Source organism: Pisolithus orientalis (genome assembly GCF_024613125.1).
Source record: "Pisolithus orientalis strain OTSU chromosome Unknown F5J12scaffold_42, whole genome shotgun sequence".
NCBI classification, from domain to species: domain Eukaryota; kingdom Fungi; phylum Basidiomycota; class Agaricomycetes; order Boletales; family Pisolithaceae; genus Pisolithus; species Pisolithus orientalis.
The window spans coordinates 67,263-81,747 of NW_026260823.1; the positions used below are offsets into that span (position 1 = coordinate 67,263).

The 14,485-nt window shown below is 48.4% G+C and overlaps 4 protein-coding genes across 4 annotated transcripts; 2 read left to right on the top strand and 2 right to left on the bottom strand.

Moving 5' to 3' along the window:
- Positions 1–324: 324 nt before the first annotated feature.
- Positions 325–2,493, bottom strand: F5J12DRAFT_726349 (PSP1 C-terminal conserved region-domain-containing protein; the record flags this gene model as incomplete). The annotated part of the gene is made up of 4 exons (XM_051741714.1): positions 325–385; positions 455–532; positions 596–703; positions 767–2,493. The coding sequence occupies 4 exons, from the start codon at positions 2,491–2,493 to the stop codon at positions 325–327; spliced, it is 1,974 nt and encodes a 657-aa protein (XP_051596129.1).
- A 300-nt stretch (positions 2,494–2,793) lies between these two features.
- F5J12DRAFT_907241 (Rgp1-domain-containing protein) lies at positions 2,794–5,919 on the bottom strand (the record flags this gene model as incomplete). Its single annotated transcript, XM_051748900.1, has 8 exons — positions 2,794–2,909; positions 2,949–3,109; positions 3,141–3,448; positions 3,523–3,656; positions 3,723–3,899; positions 3,984–4,121; positions 4,183–4,383; positions 4,446–5,919. The coding sequence occupies 8 exons, from the start codon at positions 5,917–5,919 to the stop codon at positions 2,794–2,796; spliced, it is 2,709 nt and encodes a 902-aa protein (XP_051596130.1).
- A 1,753-nt stretch (positions 5,920–7,672) lies between these two features.
- On the top strand, positions 7,673–8,220 carry F5J12DRAFT_785757 (uncharacterized protein; the record flags this gene model as incomplete). Its single annotated transcript, XM_051743286.1, has 3 exons — positions 7,673–7,725; positions 7,905–7,955; positions 8,007–8,220. The coding sequence occupies 3 exons, from the start codon at positions 7,673–7,675 to the stop codon at positions 8,218–8,220; spliced, it is 318 nt and encodes a 105-aa protein (XP_051596131.1).
- A 3,783-nt stretch (positions 8,221–12,003) lies between these two features.
- On the top strand, positions 12,004–12,634 carry F5J12DRAFT_785758 (uncharacterized protein; the record flags this gene model as incomplete). The annotated part of the gene is made up of 5 exons (XM_051743287.1): positions 12,004–12,015; positions 12,049–12,192; positions 12,245–12,336; positions 12,408–12,550; positions 12,612–12,634. 5 exons carry the CDS (start codon positions 12,004–12,006, stop codon positions 12,632–12,634), a joined length of 414 nt encoding a protein of 137 aa, XP_051596132.1.
- Between the last annotated feature and the right edge of the window lie 1,851 nt (positions 12,635–14,485).

Consider the following 14,485-nt stretch of genomic DNA (forward strand, 5'->3'; position numbering starts at 1 on the left):
ATAGGCGCCGACAAGCAGACAACGCGTAAACAGGGAGAAACAGAGACGGGAAATCTCTTGACAAACCACGCTGGAATAAATAGTAAGACTGCAAGTGGGGGGACACGTACACTTAGGACCTAGGGATCGTCTAGGTTGACCTAGATTGTAACAAACAAAGGAAGCCTGAAAGTCGGGAGAGAAAGAAAGATTGCATATCTACTTGTATATTGAGACACGACCGAATGGACAAGGACAGAATTGTCATGATATATCGTGGCATATTATCTTGATTTCACGGTTGTTGCTATTTTTCTTTTTCGGCCTTGGGAATGGGCTAGCCAATTACTGTTCGTAACCGCCGGGGCCCTGAAGAGAGGCCATCCAGATACGGGTTTTGTATAACCTTGGAAACGAGACAGTAAGCGAGCGTGCACCACAGCAACAACGGTAATGCGCGACGGCGGTAGCGCACCTGAACAGTTCCCGGACGAGCTCTCGGAAGTCGATGCGCTTTTCTGCGATGAAATAGAATGTCAATTTTCGCCGATCCCTGTGTTTCGTTTCCTCGTCAGCAAATTTGCCAGACGGTTTCAAGAACTCGTGCGCCACGAACCACTGATATTCTGCATCTATGACCTCCATTGGTAACTTCTTCTGTCTGACTTTGGTCTGACAAAGCTGCAGTGCCTTTAATTCGTCTTGCGCCTTATTAACCAATTGTCTACAAAAAAAGCCCACGGATCAGAAAACCTGAAGTCAATAACCGGGAGATAGAAGACCGCACTGTCTATCATGAGGCTGGGCCTTTCCATAGATCATCTTTGGGTTTATCTCCTTCTTTGAACCTTGCTGACCGCCAGGGCTCAGCGGACCACCATCCCCGAATGTGACCCGTTCCCTCTGCTCGCGTTCAAACGCCTCCACTTCCTTGAGAGTAATGGAATCGTTGACGACAGTACCCATATCCTTTCCTCGATCCGCCTCCACAATGACCAGATCACCCACCCGAATATCGAGACTGAGGTCGGTCAGGTAGAAAAGATCGGTACGACCGGCTTTGAATTCGACGATGTAGAGTGGCCACGAGGCTGGGACTGATGAGAGCGGAACGCCTTTGCCGAGATCATTCAGATTCGGGACAGGTGCGTCGGATGTGCGACGTTGCATTTGCTGCGGGTAAAATGGACCCTGTTGGGGCTGGATCGGACGACCCGTCGTGGGTGAGAGTGGGGACGGCATGGAACCCTGTGAGTTGGTGCGGTTATAAGACGGGGCATCGTTGTTCCCCTGAGGAAGATATTGGATGCCCTTTCCGGGGATAAAACGAGCTGTGAGGGATGACTGCTGTTGCTGCTGCTGGTGCTGATGAGAGCCATGACCGTTGCCACCAACGAGGTATTGGGCGTCTATCAGCTGTTGTTCCAACTGGCTGCGGGGGGGACTAGCACCGGCAGACAACCCGCTATCACTAGGAGATCCGAAGCGCTGACGGGATGCGAAAGAGGTACCAGTTGGGATATTCAGGTTGATGTGCTGATAGGGGGATATACGATCTGATGACAGAGGGCTTCTCGACAGGGGGGCGTAAATGGGAAGCGATGATGGCTGACTCGGGGGATGAGCGGAGGACGAAGGCCCAGGCCCGTCCTTGGAAAGACTAAGCGAGCCCAGGTCATCCGCGAGATCGTCGTCAGAGAACATCAAGCCGCCACGGCCGAAAGGGCCGTGGAACACATTTGAACGTGCTGCTGCGGCTGACTCGTCCTGGGTGTCGTGGCCGGGGGCGTTGAACCCGACAACGGTGGGCCGTCTCGGCTGGACGACGCTGACACTATGACGTCTGCTCGTCGTGCCACTACCGCCACCCCCGTGCTCGTCCTTGGGCGGGTTCATACCTGCCCATAGTTCGCGGAGGGCGGAGCCGTTGTCCAAAAGGATCTGGCTGACGTCTCTAACGAACGGACTCATGTTGGAAGGGTCGATGGTATTGTGTCTGTAGCCATTATTGCCGCTGTTGCCGTTCCCGGACGACGAGTCGAAATGGGTGGTTCCCAGGGGCGATCTGGCAATGGTCCCAAGCGACCCATACCGGCTAGACCCAGGTGGTTTTATGTCCGCATAGCGAGATGGAATGTTAAGTGGGTTACTGGGAGACTCTGAGGTTGGGGAAGAAGACCAGAAATGTTGCTGTGTGCTAGACTGAAATGGACTGGAAATCGGACGGGTTGTCGTAGCCAGCGACTGAGACCTGCTACGAGTCAGATCCGCAGACGAGGGAAACGGACGGCCGCGAGGCACTGGGGTCGATGACTGGGCGTACGGCCCTGGATTGTCGTAGGTGTCTTCTTCGAGGTCTTCGTCATCCTCGAAGGTGGAAGAGAACCTGGATGAGCCCCGCAGGGTTGAAGGGAACTGTGGGTTTGAGAAGGACGCTGAACGGATGGGCACGGACGAGGGCAGCCCCGGGGCAGCGCGACCACCGCCTGCTGGGCTGTTGCTGAAGGCGTGCATCCGATGGTATGAGCAGGGGAAAAAGAAAACTTGGGTTTGTGTTGGGTTGTTATGTGTTTGATTTGTTAGACCGACACTTGCCTGCTACTTCCGAGTCATCCGTACAAAGTCGGGACACAGGTGGTTATTTACGTGGTATCCTAATCGTAACAGTAGCAAGCTCATATCGGACAACAAAACGTTTTGCCAAGATCCGTCCTGGGGGGGAAGGGCGCTGCCGAGACGCTCGTCAATGTCAAATTCATTCCCCACTCCATTTTCAAAAACTGAAGAAAAACCTTGTCCAGTGTTCACCTTGCGTCATACGTCAAAAACTACCGCCATCGCGTTGAAGGCAGTGTTGCCAGGCCACACCCTAATTGGCACCTCGCATTCCACCGTCTCCACCTTCACCTCCTTCCACCCTCGCTCTTTATCTTCCTCCTTTGGTTCCGGCCACCCCCCTTCTTCTTCACCTTCGCCTTCCTCTTCTTCGTCTACTTCTTCCTCATCACCATCATGATATCGTCGCTCGCCACTGCCAAGCAAAGACGACACCAGATACTGTGTCCACGTTGCCGGCCCCGTTTCACTTTCCCCTTTTGTCCGCTCCATCGGGGCAATCGATTCCGAGGCCCTGTACGGAACGCCCCACTCCCCCGCTCGACCATCTCGGAACAAGGTGCTTGAATCGTGACCCGTTGCTCTCAACCTCCATACTTTCACTCGCCACCCCAACCAACAGACACAGCTTGACCCGCCACGAAAGTCCTCCCATACCCTGTTGCTCCTCCCCAATTTGGACCTGAAACGCCGGACTCGCATCTGAGGGTATATCCAGCGAAAAAGTTGTTCGCAGCGTCGATGCCACGAATGACGAATGGTGTTCCGCGTGTACCCGCCTCATGTGCCGCACGTTTCCAGCAGTCGATATGGGCCCGGGTAATCTTTCTTGGGCTTCTAGCAAAGCCGACAACTGGGGGCAAGCCAAACATCACTTAAACAAACGCCAACCCTGAGGGGAAAACAAGTTCCGCGCCATTTACTCACCGATAACACTCTCGCCCGACTCCGCAATTCATTCAATTCCACCACACCCATCACGGTCTCGCCAAGTCGATATGCCGATTTAGGAAAAGTCAGTACGGCAACTTTGACCCCGTCCTTGTTGACATCATAAGAAACTGGGGAGACGCATCAATTATGAAGGCACACCACCCCGGCGTAATGTGTGTATTATTGTCACTTACCCTTCCTTGGGTTCCGCGTTAAGATCTCCACAGCCTCCCTGCACCCTGTCAGAGAGCCATTCTCGGACTCAATCTCACGCTCGGGGTCACCTGCCTCGACGGATCTGGGAGTGGCGTCACTAGTACAGCCTGCATCGAGGGTCCCCAGCAGCCGGCGCCCGTACTCCCGTATTTCATCTAGAGGGCGCGAGCTAACTTTCGCTATAAATCATCATCACGCCACCTGAGTGAAATCTTATTTTGTGAATCAATGATGCGTACTTGGTAGCGGTGCTGAACCCTTGTTCGTCCCACTCACATCCTTGAGTGGGCCATCCACGACCTTCGGCGCGAACTCGGCGGTCGTGCGTTGTCTCGTGACTGGCCACAGCAAGTTATAAGGCCTCGGAGTCGCACTCACTTCACGAAACGTAATTAGTTAGTCGTTCAAGCTCAGTACACAGCAACCCGAAACTCGCACCAGCAACATGATTATAAACACGGATCGGAACTTTCATAACGCGACTGACACTGTTTGCTCCTGTGGGACCCAGACTGCTCGACGACTGCATCGCAGAAGTGCTCGCACGACATGTGCCAATGATGAGTTCGTAAGAGAACTTGAGCGACCTGCCTCGGAACGTCGGTGGCAGATTTGCAGGCAACATAAGCGAGTACGTGTCTCGGAATGGCAAGTCAGCACCACACGCGTTCTCTCTTTCTTTGGCGAAATTCGGTGCTCACAGGTTCGTGATTCTCCTGGAGCGAGGGATAGATCGACGGCGAGCATCGCAGGCTGGACTTCAAATGTTGGCAATGGCATCTCGGGATCGACATTTTCCTCTTCCGTGTCGTTGAAGCCGTTCGTCGAAGGACTGGAAGACACAGTACTAGGCGTCGCTGACGTGACTGAAGTCGTACGCGGTCTTCCTGATCTCCACGGTGAAGAAGATTGCAGAGGGGACGATGGGGCAGAAGACGAACTTGTTGGCGAAAGCAGCGAAAACAATCCGCTCGCAAGCGATAACGTCCGCCCTTGTCGTTTGTTGCGTTCCTGTATGCGGTGTCGGGACGTGATATCCATACTACCGCCGCCAACAACAGGACGTTTGAGCAGTCGCATGCGGAGCGCAGTCAGTGCTTTGGCATGCTCCGGCGACATCGTTACACCTGGGAGAGGTGTGACCGAAAGAGTGCCCAGAAGCTGTGCATATGAATAGAGGATAAGTTCAGTGTTGTAGTTTGGGAGGACGGCATTGCGAGGTGGAGGTGTGCCGTGACCTAGGGAGGATCGTCCCGGGGATTGTATAGGTGGTGGTCGAAGGTGTGGTTGTGGCTGAGATTCTCGTTTCGGTGCAGGAGACTTTCGGATGGGTTCGTTGATAGGGGGAGATTTGGGGGACGGCGTGCCGGGGTAAGGTGTCACTGGAGACTCTGCGATCGGGTCGAGGGCTAGTGAGAACGTCGAAGTCGACGTGGATGAACTCGCCAGGTCAGGTGGAGGGGGTGGAGGGGGTACTTCACAGAACCGGGTCTGCCCATCGGCAAGGGACTGTTTGCGTGCATGTGGATGGTGTGGGGGGAGCTGAAAGTCGGACGTGCGAGGCAAAGATGGGGTTGGCGTGGTACCTAGGGCAACTAGATCATCAAACGTGTACATGAAGAGATCTGAGAGACGCCCACCAACTGCCACGTCTGAGAACTCGTTGTACGCTCTGACATACTGGGACTCTCGGTTCTGGCCTACCAACAGATCGAGGGCCGGGGCAGGAATGTCCACCGACAACGAGCGCGATTTCTCAAGAAGACTTCGTCTCTTCTGTTCCAGCACATCCTGGCACCCTCCTCCTTTGATGTTATTACTACTTTTGTTACAAAGGTCTTGTTGTCCGATAAGTCTCTTCCGCGTGGGCAGGTCATGGCTATTGTTCGGCGTGCGGGCGATGGCGGTAGCAGTAGTCGGGGGAATACCCGTGGATGGTCTGGGGATACCAGGGGACGTAGGGGGTCTCGCCAGTGGGGCAGAGCTGATGGAATGGGAACCCCGTCTGTGCGTATTACTACTACTGCTACTTCTCGCCCTGGGCGACTCTGGCGTGCGCGTGTTCGTGAATGTAATCGTCACCGTGAACGGCTCGCCCGCGAAGTAGGACGCCTGAGATGGGGTTACTTGTACGCGGATTGCAGAGTCGAGAGTGTCGGTCGCTGTCGTCGTCATGGACACATCTTGCACTGCAGACATCGTCGACGAGGAACGTGGAGTATTAAACCAAACCCTGGGAGAAGTTATTGTATGTATACAACATAAAAAGAACCTGAGAAAGGCGGCGACGAGGAGGACGGGAAGAGTCCGCCGTTCTCACCGTCGAGCTGTGAGTTCACTCGTAGTCCACATCCAAAACAGTTTCATGGGATTCATTTTACCATTGGGGGGGCCATCAATGGCTTCCGACCCTTCCTCGACAGCAGCTTCTAAACCCGATCTCTAGAGTGCCTGCTGGAGTTGTGAACCAGCATACTTGCATGCATGGAATTGAGAATGAAATACTAATCAGTGTCAGTCGTCGACTTCAATTATGTATTGTATAGCATACGACGTTCACAAATTCACCCTTTTTCCCCGTCGACACAACGCTTGCAAACGAACTTAGGTACCAATGATATGTATTAGGTTGGGTGGATATACTTTGGGCAGTGAAATATCTCGGTTGTGCCAACACTCGTTTGTTGCAACATCCTTCCCATTGTATGCCAGCATACACCTTGAGGGAACCGCCACCATCATCGTTTGCATGTCGTGAGACAAGATCACTGCACTGGTATGTGAGACATGCTGCATTCCTTTCAGATAGGTTTTGTATTCCAAACTTCATAGGGGTATATATCCATGTGGCTGATGTGGTCTGCATGCATGCCTTACCTTGATGGCCTCATTTTTGTACTATGTACATAAGGCCTAAGGAGCCTACCAGACTGAAGACAATCTGTGCTCAGGTCATTCACAGCATGTCCCCAAGTGCCTATGATAACTGGCAGCAACCCTCCTCTTCATTGAACTAGTGCATCAGGAAATTCACACATTACTATTTTCATACCATTTATGTCTTATTTGTGCTATTTGCACTGAAATAGTCAAAAAAGACAGAATAGTCATTTTAGTAGGTTTATTTACTATCTGCACTATTATTTGTACTATCTTTTGACTATCTTTCAACTATCTATGATATTTCCCCCACTATTTCTACTATCCAACTTCTCATCAACTGCAGCTTTCTTAGTACTTATTTTCACTATTCTGGTTTTTTGTTCAGCTCACAGGTAGGGAATAGAAATCAATATATTCAGGATAAAGTGCAGCATGAAACAATTAAAGGAGAGTAGCCATACAATGATCCAAAACACTATTGACAAGTTGAGAATGGTGGCAATAGTGACAGTCATCCTGCTAGTCTGACAGTCACCAATAATAAGCTCACACTGACCATGACCAAGTGGTACCATAGCATCAATTGGCCTGAGACCAGTCACCATAGGTTGGGTTGACTGAGTGATGGGGAAGAATACCAAGTGCCTCCAGGGAAGCATGACAATGCTCAGTAGCCTAGATGGGGCCCTTGCTGTGGATGGGTTACCCAATGCATCTGTTATGCCAATGACTGCATAACAGTCATGAATCAACTGAGAGGGAGGCACATGACAGTGAAGTCAACAGGATAGACATGGAGACTCCTATAGTGACAGAACACTATACTTCTCCATCCAAAGTTGCACAGGGAAGCCCTCTGAGGTGTGACCAAAGAGCTAAGGGCAGATGCAGAGTAGATTCAAGATGGGGAGTCTGTACAATACATGCAGGACTTATGTATGGCAGACTGTGCACCAAACAGTATGAGCTGGTAAACAGTAAGTACTCATACTCTGAGAAGTAAATCCCTCAGTTGCAAGTCAGACTGAGTCACTGCACAGCAGTCATGACCATCAGAGAACAGCTTTGGGACAAGAAGTGGAAGGGACCAAAGGGGATGTATGTGTAAACAGGACACAGGAAACTGGCTGGCACCACCAGCAGGCCACAGGCCCCAATAGGCCACTCTGAAGGCTTGCCCAGCCTGACCTAAATGGGGCTTGGCCTCAGGGCCTGAGCCCAAGCTGAGCACAACACTACTCCTGATACAACTACAAGTTTGAATCCCTAGATACTAGGAAACTTCAACTTGCCACTAAGGAGCAAAAGATGGCAAAGCTAGCAAGCTGGTGAGGCCTCTGATTTTGGATGTCCCTGCCCTTCAAAATGTTCTCATTGAGTATCTTTCATGCTGAGATGGATTTTACTCCTGCAATGGCCAAGGATTGTGAGGCCAATGATACTGCTGCCAGACTTGCCAATGTCAAGAGGAAAGTAGCCAAGATGGAATATGTCTCAACCTCTGAGGTTGAGGGTGGTGGCATCAATGATAAATATGGCAATGTGGACAATGCCATCTGTGTTTTGGGGCACAAGAATGTCATGACCGAGTAGTACAGTGAGGGACAAAAGTGTTGCAATGTTGGTGAGGTGTGACTTGCTGCCAATGTAGGTTGGGCTATTCTGCACAGATAATCATGATACCTATACCATTAGAGGATAGGGCTGTTGGGGATGGCAGGCACCTTGTTTATGGACACATCATTGAATCCCATAATTTATGGCTAGCAATCAATATTTGTACCAGTCTAACATTTCCATTGCAGTGCCATTGGAGGTCACTGCCCCTTTCTCACCATGTTGGTGTCGCCACCCATGCTCTAAATGCACCCTGTCTGCCATCCTCGCCTTGACTCCATCCCCTGTTATATGCAAACAAATCTTCGACAACATGCTATTATTCCTCAGAGCTTTTGGTGGCCATCTTCTAAGTTTCCTCACTTTTGATGAAATGCTGATGGGAGAGAAGATCCCTTCAGATAATGAGTGCATGCACAGCAATGTCAGTATTGGGTACTCACATGTCATTGTTGAACATGAACTGAATAGCCATCCAGAAAGGCAGGATATGTGCTGCATACATACCCACCCAGTAACCACATGACATTGATGACCCCCAAGCACTTGAGGATGTCAGTGGGCTTCACAACATCATGACAGAGATCAGACATTTGAAGCCATAGACAGCTGCTGTTGGTCAAATTGTGGGGCATACACCTGCAACTGTAAGGCAAATGATGATACTCTTTGCAGCTGCCAAACTCGAAACCACATGTTCTGTATTTCTGCAGGGCTGCCATGGTTTTGAAGCCAATTGAGCCATAATAAATGGGGTTGATTAGCAGTGCTGTGGAATTGAAACAGCAGGGAGATAGGCAGTTGATGTCTTGGAGATAATGACATCAATGTAATGAGTGCCATTTGCATATGTGAGAGTACTGCAAATGGTGGACATGTCATAAGGACTGGCATTGACAACTCAACATCTGAGTGAATATCTGTGACAAGAGGACCAAAGGCTTGTGGCTCTCGATCATAAGACAATGTTAGACTGGGAAAGAGCCAAAGTGACATAGATTGCACTTGCACCAAACTAGAGTACAAAGATACATGCCTTCAATTCACTGCCACCATCAATTGGTCTCTGTCTGCATGTAAACCCTTTGGCTTGGAGTTTGAACAAATGAATGGGGACAGTCTAGGCATGCAACTGTACATGGGCACATGCCTTCAATTCAATGCCACCATTGATTGAGCTTTGTCTGTGAGTTAACCACCTTTTCATTTGAGCTTGTTACAATCATACATAAATGCAAGTACATAAATGTGCACCAACAAATCTTCACCTGCATGATTTGAATCAGACTTTGTAAAGAGGAATGTTCATGGATGTCGAAAAATGAGCAACAAATTTTGAGGTGCAGTGACTTGTAAACAAGGTGATTGGAAAGGGGTGACTCTAAGCTTTCCAGAGCACTAAGGTTCAGTCCAAACAAAGCAATACATGACAAGATACACCCTATTCTTTCCAAAAAGTGCATTGCAATGCTTTTGTCCTTCAATTTCCAATGTATAGTATTAGTCCACTCCTAGTACTTGGTATACCCTCCCTTAGTTTTAAACACTGCCTCAACCCTCCTAGGCATGCTTTCAATCAACTCCTGACACACCTCTGGCTTAATTGCCTCCCATTCCTCTTCCACTCTCTCCCAAAGCTCCAACATTCCCATGGGTGCTGTCTCATACTCTGCCAGCCTTCTCTTGAGGTGACTCCACAGATGTTCAATAGGATTGAGGTCAGGACACTGGGCTGGCCACTGCATGACCTTGATCCCATGGTCTGTAAACCACTTTTTGGCCCATTTGTTGGTGTGTTTGGGGTAATTATCCTGCTGGAAGATGATCTCATCAGCAGTTTACCCCACCACTCCAGGCTATTCCAGAATTCATCCTCCAAAATTTGAGTGTAGAGGTCAGTATCCATCCTCCCCTCAATCTTGGATGCATATCCAGTGCCATTCCAGCTCATACACCTCCACACCATCAAGTTTCCCCCCCAAACTTGACTGTACCCTGTACCATCCTCTCACTAAGCCCCTCCCCTGCCTTTTTCCAAGCCCACTTCTTCCCATATGACCCCAGGTGATTAATCTTAGTCTCATCTGACCATATAACCTGTTTCCAATCCTCCAGAGTCCAGTCTTTATGTGCAACAGTGAAGTCCATCCTTGCCTTCTTGTGCTGAGCCTTGAGGAAAGGTTGTTTCACCTTCACTACTGACTTGAACCCCATTTTCTTTAGCCCCCTAGACACAGCCTTAGCTGAGAGTGATGTCTTGAGAGTATCTGGAGGACTTTCTTGACTCCCACAGCAGTTTCTGCCTTTCCAGAGCTGATTAGGCAAACAGCATGGTGTAGATCAGTGGGGGTAAGCTTAGCTGGACATCCACCAACAGCCTTGACTGAGTCAGGACAGTGTTTAGAGTGGACCCTGGACACTGTGGAGTAGTGGACTCCAGTAGCAGAGGAGATTTGCCTGATGGAATGTCCATCCTCAAGCATATAGACAATAGAGCAGATTTGGTCCTGAGAGAGGGACTTCATGGTAATGGTTTATCCAGGAAATGTCAAATTTGTGCTCGATTGGGAAGAAATGAAAAATTTCAAACCCAGCATAAAAGTTTTCCTACATTCCTTGCATGGAAACACTATGAAAAGGCCACTTCATACTATTTCAGTTGTCAGGGACAAAAGTGTTGCAATGCACTTTTTGGAAAGAATAGGGTATATCTTGGCATGTGTTGCCTTGTTTGGACTGAACCTTAGTGCTCTGGAAAGGTTAGAGTCACCCCTTTCCAATGGTATATGTATCATGATTATCTGTACAGAATAGCCTGAGCTACATTGGCAGCAAGTCACACCTCACAAACATTGCAACACTTTTGTCCCTCACTGTATGTGCTAACCACCTTTCCCCATGTTTCTTCATCTTTTATCTTCTTTCAGTTGCATGTCACAGTTACAAAGGGCATTCCAAAGAAGATCAGGGTATGAGCTTGTGACTCTATGTCCAGCTTATCAGCCATGTCTACTAGCAAGAGATCTATTGTAGCAAGTGATTTGTCAAGTCTAGTGCAGACTGTCCCTGCATCAGTGTATTTCAACAATTCAGATCTCCCCTTGGATCTGCATAAGCATCAGAAGTGGAAGAGGGAACTTATTCCAATGCTAATCTTATGGGCTGGAAACCAAGAGGATGCATTCAACATTGCCAAGCAAGACATTTTCAGGGCTCTACAGGAGATTATGCTTGTCATATACCCCATACTCAAGAACACAGCAAGTAGCATTCTTCCCAGACCACCCATGGTTTCTGTCATAAGTCTATCTCATTCTGACTTCATCTGTAGCTGACTGTGTTTGCCATAGATGCCTCAACACTTGTGTGATTGGAGGCATGGCTTTGTCTCTGCAGCCATTGCACAACTCATAGCTTTCTTCCTCAATCCTCAAGCCCATTGCCCACCAACACTGCAAACTATTACTTGATCATTTCACATTCTTATATGAAGACCTCAACATGACTGTTCCTGAGAAGGTGTCGCAAATTTATTTGGTCCATTGTCATGTGCCCCCATTGTAAGCAGCATGTAATGGACCACTTGCCATTATAATGGTCAAGTTTGGCTAGATTATAGCAAATATGTGATATTTTATCTAAGATATAGTGCAAATGTGTAAAATATTATGTACAAATACCCATTTTTGGCAATCGTTCAATGACACATGGGTGGCATTGGCATGGCTTATAACGGAAGTGTGAACAGCCACCCTTAACATGTATTATAAGGTTCTTATCATGTGCCCAAGAAATTTGTGACAGGCCCTCCACTCCACTTTTGTGCAACAGCTGCTGCTGAGCAGCCATTTGGTTGCAACCAAAGGATATGGTCAACTCCCTGCTCTTGACACTTCATCTTTGGCAAAGTATGGTGTTGCTGGTGCTCTTGGACTTTGTGCTGCTGCAGTAATGTTTACCAAGTTATTGTCATAGCTGCATTATTGATTAGTTTTTTTAGCTCTCATGTGGCTTAAACCTCATTAGATCTGGAGATGTCAAGCTAAAGTCCCCCATCAATGTTGAAGATGGTATTGCCACAGTGGCAATGAGGTTTGTGTGGACCCCCATCAAATACAGCATGGCTTCAGGCAAGGATAGCAAGACTGCATGTGCATTTTCAGACCAGAATTGGGGAGCCCCAATGAGGAAGTTCACTGGGGTCACCAAAAGAAGATCTATTGCTCAGCTTCACTTGCAATTGGGCAGGAACTTGACCCCAAGCTGTTGAGTGATGCAGGATCTGACAATGAGTATGCACTTATCTGTATGTTTTCATTCCCTACTGGTTATATGATCAACTGACTCCACAACAGGATTTCTAATAGATCTCCCCAACTGCTATTCCTAGTCCATCTATGTTTTCAATCCCTTGATTTTACTGCCTGTGTAATTTACCTCACTGCTACTTAGCATGCACTTAGCAGATATTAATTGCAATTTGTTGCTACTTATCTGCTTGATGGAACAGAACCAACCTTAGGGCCCAAACAGTAGCAGAATTTCTACTTCCTTATGCAAAACATATACCACCCAAGCCTGTGTCGAGTTCAGCAGACTTCTGAGCTGATAATCATGGACTATCTGTGACTGTGGTGTTTACTGATCAGGTGATGACTCACAGTTACCCACATGTACAAAGTATAATATGCCACCTTGATGAACCAACCTTTATCACAGGCTAGACCATTCCACATCCCCAACCCACTGCTCACATCAGCTTCACAGCAAGATGGAAAGTAGGGTTATGAACATTTGCAAACTGCTGTAATGGGCTGTGAACAAAAGAGAGTTGGCTTGTTAGTGGTTAAATACTATTGTTGTTAAGTCCAATCTCCTACCACCCAATCATGCATGTATCAAGCCATGTAGCATTACTGAAAGTGCATGAAGTCTACTCTACTTTGACATACATGTCTGAGCCTCAATACTGATGGTCCACTCATTAAAACAATGGAAATGCAACCCTTCTTGCAGGAATTCATGCCATTGCAATGTAGATACATATTCACACATAGTGTACAATATGTCATGTCAAAATTAGCCTACTGTCTTCAAGCACTGATACCACTTATCCCCATGAACCATGTGGCTCATGTCCAACTCTGTACAACAACCATTGGGAATCACAACATTGTTACAACTTGAGTAAAATGGCATGCAAAATGTTGGAGGTAACCAAAGCAGCAATCTGCCCTCTGGACCTCTGAACCAGCCATCAGTGTGAAGCTTGACTGGTTCAAGCCAGCCATCAACCTCATCTGGCTGGAAGCCATGAAGAAGTTGTTCACTATCATGCAGTGCATGTGAAGGAACTGATGAAAAGAAAATGGGGAGTGTGTTAAAGGCTTTCAATTTTGTGAGTAAGTACAATGAAAACACATAATGGCTGTGAAATACTCACCATCTGCAATGCAGGATGGAACAGACATACCCTTTGGATGACATGCAGACAATGTCATGATGTGATGTCTGGCAATCATATCTTCATATACTTGAATGTCCCATGTCCTCATTGTATTGTCAAATGAGCCTGAGCTAATCCTCTTTCCATCAGGGGAGAATGCAACTGTGATAACTGAACCAGTATGCCCCTGAGGAAGGCAGTATATCTGTACACCTCTCTCAGCATCCCACACCCTTACAGTCTTGTCAGATGACCCAGAGACAATCCTCCTGCCATCAGGTGAGAATGCAACTGACCAGACCCAATCACTATGGCCTAGAAGAGGATTGTAGATCTGCATGCCCCTTTCAGCATCCCACACCCTTACAGTTTCATCTTTTGACCCTGACACAATCTTCCTGTTATCAGGGGAGAATGCCACTGAACAGACCCAACCTGTATGCCCCTGAAGAGCATGGCCAATTTGTATCCCTCTCCCAGCATCCCACATCCTCACAGTCTTGTCCTCTGATGCTGAGACAATCCTCTTGCAGTCAGGGGAGAATGCAACTGACCGAACCCAGTCAGTGTGCCCCTGAAAAGGGCTGCCAATCTGTACACCTTCTTCAACATCCCAAACCCTCACAGTCTTATCAAGTGATCCTGACACAATCATCTTGCCATCAGGAGAGAATGCCACTGACCAGACCCAATCATCATGCCCATCAAGAGGATGGCCAATCTGCACATTTCTCTCAGCATCCCAAACCCTCACAGTCTTGTCAAGTGACCCTGAGACAACCCTCCTTCCATCTG